Genomic DNA, 6,000 nt, shown 5'->3' with positions numbered 1-6,000 from the left:
CTGTAGCATACACGAGGCAACGATAAAGGCTGAAGCAAGAAACCAGGTGTGACCACTTTCCAGTGAATTTGGGTTGAAAAATTGCTATTCATGTGAAGTCCAGCAATGCCGCAGAACTAGTCTCTGAAACATTCATCAGCTTAATCCAGTGTGTATGATGTTCTTCTGGTTTTCATTAGCATTTTCCTACTTCGAAATAAGTAGGTGCATTGTTCCTAGAAAGTGGAGAGTACTCAATGAGACACTCCTTGTGTGGGAGCTGAAGCGGCTGCCATGAGGTTATGGAGAATGTCTTTCACATCTTTCTATCCCTAGCACTAGCACAGTGCCTAGCATAGGAGGAGCTCAAAAAGTGTTCGTAGAATTATCTTCAAACTTTAGTTGTCCTTCCCAAAGAAGCTTCTCTTGCCCACACTCGGCCGCAAGCAGGTCCGCTCCTAGAAATAACATTTATTCTAAGGACCTCTGCGCAGAGAGTCTTGGGAAGCGGTTCCCCTCCCTCATTACCTCGTTACTCCTCCCCTCTGTAGCCTTTGAAAGAACAGGCACGCCACGTGATTCCCTCCTTTATCCCACCTCCGAGAAAACCTGGTTGATAATGGGCAGGAGCATAGGCCAACCATAAGACTTTACTTTCTCTTCCATCCAATAAAAAGAGGCGATAGGTACAAGGCTCAGCTTTTGTGACTTCCCCCGCCCCCTTTGAGCCCGCCCCCCCACTTCTCCTCTAAGATTCGGCATTTGACAACTCGTCTGGCCAATGAGAAGTTCCTACTCTGTATGAGAAGGCTGGACCGACTGAATGATAGACATCCCCACCTGACCAATGAAGTGTCACAAGTGTGGGAGGGGTGTAGGGCAGGACCAATGGCGCGGTGCCAATAACGAGCATCGGGGTGAGGGCGGGACAAAACTGCTGGAGGGAGGGGAAGGCCTAGGGAACCAAACAGCGCTGCCGCCGCCGCCGCTACAACCCGAGTTGGAGGAGGGAGAAGCCAGGAAGAAAATGGCGGCCGTGGCTGCAGAGGCGGCAGCGACTGCAGCGTCCCCCGGGGAGGGGGGCGCCGGCGAGGCCGAGCCGGAGATGGAGCCCATCCCCGGCAGCGAGGCCGGCACTGACCCCCTCCCGGTCACGGCTACTGAAGCATCTGTGCCGGACGGAGAGGCTGACGGGCAGCAGTCCTCTCCTCAGGCCGATGAACCGCCGCTCCCGCCGCCGCCGCCGCCGCCGGGGGAGCTCGCCCGCAGCCCGGAGGCGGCGGGGCTGGAGCTGGAGCCTGAGGAGAAGCTGCCCGCTCGAGTAGTGGAACCGGGGGCAGCCGCGCCTCCGGAAGGGCCCAGCTTGCCACCTTCTCCTGTACCGCCGCCGGAGGAGCCCCCGGCTCCCGAGGAGCGCCAGGAACCGCCGCTGCCCCAGCCAGCAGCCCCGGCTCTCGTACCGCCGGCGGGCGGGGACTCCGCGGTGTCGCAACTGATCCCCGGCTCGGAGGTGCGGGTCACGCTGGACCACATCATTGAGGACGCGCTCGTCGTGTCGTTCCGCCTCGGGGAGAAGCTCTTCTCCGGGGTCCTCATGGATTTGTCCAAAAGGTACCGCGCCCGCCCCCAGCAGCCCCCCGGGACGCCCCGGCCCGCTCGGTCCCCGGGGAGGGAGCGAGTCCAGGCTGCCCATCTACACCCGGCTCCCGCCTCTCAGGCGTCCCGCCGCCTGCGCCGCCCTCGGGTACCGCGCGGCGCGTGGCGCGCGCTCCGAGTGGGGCAGGGGCGCGGGGCCGCGAAAGGGCGATCCCTGCCCCAGGTGGGCGCCTGGAGGCAGGTGTGCCTCCAGGTGGGGGGCGCGAGTGCTTGAGGGGCTCCTGGGTCTCACCCTCCCCCCCCAACCCCAGTCCCAGCCTCCTTTCACACCTGACCCTGGCTCACCCACACTGAGTCTGGTGGATTAATGCAAAACGCAGAAGAATTTTCGCAGAGTACGGGATACAGGGTGGGGGAGATTGCTGTGTTCCGAAATTAATCTTTAATGAGGTTGGAGAAAGGGGTGTGTGCGTTGGGGTTCCGGAAACGTTAACTGTCACTCCTTATAAAGGGAAGAGCATTTATTCAAAATGAGCCTTTTGATTGTTATTCTCAATGTTAGAACTAATTCCCCCTATATAACTGTTCAATACGGAAGCATATTTGGGTAATTACGATAAATTTTAAGAGAAGTTTAAAGAAGAGATGGGATTTTTGTTATTTAACTTTTAATATCAAGATGATGTGGTATAAAAGTGTTCAAATACTAACTTCTAAAACTGGATACAGTTTGAATGGTTGAGTTCACCCATAAACCTCTTTAGCACATTTTCATTTCTTACATTAGGTTGTTTTGGGGCTTTGGTTTATACAGGTGAAGATACTGTGTTCCGAGTCTAGAATTAAGTTAACCTTTTTATTCTCTTCTTTTGCAGATATGAAGTGCAGAGACTCCCATTCACGGCTCTCCATTCTGTTTCCTGCAACAGCACACACTCTGATGGTATTTCACCTGTTTAGAAATGGCTTATTTTAGTGTGTTTTGCTTTTAACTGCTTGCCCTCCCATCAAGACACAAGAATCTTTCCTCGTTTGGGGAAGAAGTGCGTAATAGAAGTATGGGAAAAGATGGGAGCCTTTACCATTACCGCAAACACTTCTCAAAAATTTTTTTTAGTTTTTTTATTTATAAAGAATTTTGGGTTAGGACTTTTGCACTTTTGTTTTCGTAAAACAGAAAGCAGAATAAGACCAGTGTGCTTTCTACTGATGTATTTATTAGCAAGCGAGAGAATGTATGGTCAGTAGTGTGTATGCTATTGAATCAAACAGAAGTGAAGGGCAGTGATTGTGTGAGAATCTGGATTTCAAATCTGCAAAAGGAAGGTGCAAAAAGGTAAGTTGTTTCTGGAAATGGAATCCATATTGCTTTCCTGTTTTGAGGTGCTCATTGTCCAGGTGTTTTGTTTGTTTTTAAAATTTTTCTTTCATAGGAAATTGCAGTTCTGTTTTACCTACAGTACTTCTAATGAACAGCAGCTTTTGTAGCTCTTGTTATGAACCTTTTACATTTTAATGTTTTGAAATGAAAAGATCCTGTCATTAAAGTATTTTTTAAAAAGCCATTAAGGGAACCATATTAACTTTTCATTCCACAAATATTTGTTGAGCACATTTATGTAAGGCACCCTCCTAGCTATTCTGAATACTATATGTATGAGACACAATCTGACCCTCCTAGAAACGTACATGGGAAGCATACACATTATGGAAGTGGTGAGGAAATAAATACTTCCTCTTTGAGGAAGTATTGGGTCAGTGATTGATTAGTTGAATATCCTTTCATAATATAATTTGGAAAAATAGATCTGCCAATATTATTTTGTAATCTGTGCTTACTTTGCATACTTTCATGCACAGTTTTGGGGTTAAACTGATGATCCAGGAGAGAAATCTTTACAGATTTTACCAAGACTGTGAGTATAGTCATCAGTTGCTTTAAAAATAGTTTGTATCAGGAATTCCTTCTCCGATCAGTGGGTAGGATTCTGCACTCTCACTGTCTGGACCCGGTTCCATCCTTGCTCTGGGAACTAGGATCCCACAAGGCCGCATGACCAAGAGATAAATAAAAATAAGTTGTTTCCTATTTGAATTGGCCATTGAGTGAAACCTTTAGGTAGAAATAACAACAGCTTCCTCTATATGGGAGAAGGATATGAAAAAAATAGACTGTATAACTAAATCACTTTGCTGTACACCTGAAATGAACACACACTGCAAATCAGCTGGACTCCAACATAAAAATTAAGACAAGAGCTTCCCTGTTTTTTTTTTTTTTTTTTTTTTTGAGTACCTGTTAAGTAACAGGCTTTGAACCTCATGCTTCAATTCTGGGGGTATTTTTCATTTATATGAGAGGAAATTCCATCAGTTTGGCCAGTTATTTAGCTTGTAAATTGCAAAGATTCAGATGTAGTTGATCTGATTCTAAAGCCTGTGCGTTTTCTAATTTCATATTAGAAAGGCAGTTGGGCTGGCAAATTTCCTGTTAAGTAGTAAGTAAAGAAGTGCATGCTTCTGAAATATATGCTTATCCTTCTGTTAATAGCTATATCGGATAATACAGAGGTTGTGTATGTTGGAGCCAGGCAGATATTTTTAGTCAGCTCATAGCCATACCTGCTCTGGAGACTCCCCGTTTTCATAGCTGTATACTGGGAACGGAGTAAACTCTGAGGCCTTGGTTCTTGCCTCCTCAGTGAGATGTCAGAAAATAATGAACATTTGGGAGGCTACTAGGTGCCTCCTAGTACGTGGTTTTCTTCAGTCTTCCAATGGGCCAGTTCATGCTTTTATTAATTTTTTTATTCTGACGTGTGGCACAGAAATGTCTTTCAAAGTTGGAAGAGTTGTTCATGTAGCAAGAGTGTCTGATCCTAGAGTACAGGATTTTATATATATATATGTGGCTTGATCAAGAGTCTGCTTTTTGTAAGCATTTGCTTGACATTCTTTACCTTCCTGTCATTGAATTATTTTTTCCTTTATTTTTAGAATTATTTGATTGAAGAAGACATTTTTGAAGAGAATCTTTTTGTGGAAAAGGAGCAGGACACATGTAATTAAAAAAAAAAAAAACCTAAAGAAAAGAAAGTGGTGCTGAATGGTACATTGATCTGGACAGAGTTTCAGGGTACATGGGTGCTGACTTCTAGCATCTGCCTCTCCAGTTAATACCTTGACTTTGGGCAAATCTCTTTGCCTGTCTGGGATTCAGTCTCTATCTAGTCTTTATGAGGCTAATTCATTTTGACTTAAGGCAATTCACTTTACACACAAATAAGCAAACAAACTTTACACCTCAATTTATAGACCTAAATAGGGTGACCAAGTGATCTGGTTTTCCTGTACCATCCTATACAGGTACCTGGTTTCCTGTACCTGGTTTGATTGTTGATCTCCTTTCTTTATTCAAAGTAACTTGCTTTGGCAAGTGAAAAACATGGTCACCCTAAAAATGAGGATATTTGAATATCTAGTTAGAACAGATATTGTGTAGTGGAGTATTTGTTTGAAACTGAATGGCTTTAAGTTGAGGCTTGCATTATTTAGTTTATTCTAGGCATATCCACTATTTTATCCTCAGCCCTCTTAGGTAGTTTAAATTAACCCTGTCTACTTTAGCAAAGTCTGATGACAAGCAGATAAAGTAATCAGGTAACTCCCAAATGTAGTTTGGTGTTCCTATTGTCTTTTCTTCCTTAACCTTATGCTTTTGAAATTTTGACTTTGGTACGTTTGTTTCTTCATCTGGCATTATATAGTATTATATAGTAAACATTCCTTCAGGTTGCTAAACTGTCTTAATGCTTATTTTAGACAGAATAATCATTGGTTGTACAATATTTAATTTTCTTATGGTAAATAAACATCCATGGTATTATGGTAAGTGGATGTTCCTTGCTCTGACATATGTCAACTGTTAGCCAGATTTGTTTTATCATACGCACACCTCCACTGGGTTATTTTGAAGCAAATCGTAAACATCATTTTACCATAAATATTTTGGTACAGATCTCTAAAAAGATAAGGACTTTAAAATTTTAACTGTACTACTGTTGTCATATCTAATACAGTAGCAATTCCTTCACATCATAATATGCAGTCAGCGTCTCAAAATTAACATCTAAGTTTTGTTCAAATCAGAATTCAAGTAAAGTTTATTACATTGCAATTGGTTAAGTTCCTTAAGGTTTTCATCTGTAGTTCTCCTACCATTACTTTTATTCCCTTGCAGTTTATTTGTTAATCCATAGCCTTTTTGGTAGAATTTTCCACATTGTGAGTTTCTTCCAATTGCATCCCCTTGGATGCATTTCCATAACATTTTAAAAATAGTTCTTTTCCCTCAGGAGTAAACAGATGGGACAACTGTAGCCCCCTACAGGCCCCCAAGGGCCTTGTTTTGGGTCAGTAGAAATG

At 44.1% G+C, this 6,000-nt stretch overlaps 1 protein-coding gene across 5 annotated transcripts in view; it reads left to right on the top strand.

The window, feature by feature from the left end:
- The first annotated feature begins 926 nt into the window (after positions 1-926).
- Positions 927-6,000, top strand: part of PWWP2A (PWWP domain containing 2A) — a 32,868-nt gene continuing 27,794 nt past the window's right edge. For 3 of the 5 annotated variants that reach the window (XR_011464678.1, XM_070373031.1, XM_005897521.3), the window contains exon 1: positions 927-1,590. Coding sequence is in view for 4 of the 5 variants with exons in the window: in XM_070373031.1 (XP_070229132.1) it covers positions 1,007-1,590 (584 nt within the window). In the remaining variant the exon portion in view is untranslated. Of the gene's footprint in view, positions 1,591-2,539; positions 2,912-6,000 lie in introns of those variants that run through there. The other 2 variants (XM_070373037.1, XM_070373030.1) reach the window with 2 other exon arrangements.

This window comes from Bos mutus, chromosome 7 (assembly GCF_027580195.1).
Source record: "Bos mutus isolate GX-2022 chromosome 7, NWIPB_WYAK_1.1, whole genome shotgun sequence".
Lineage (NCBI taxonomy): Eukaryota > Metazoa > Chordata > Mammalia > Artiodactyla > Bovidae > Bos > Bos mutus.
Note: the sequence above shows the minus strand (reverse complement) of the source record. Positions and strands in the feature narration are given on the sequence as shown.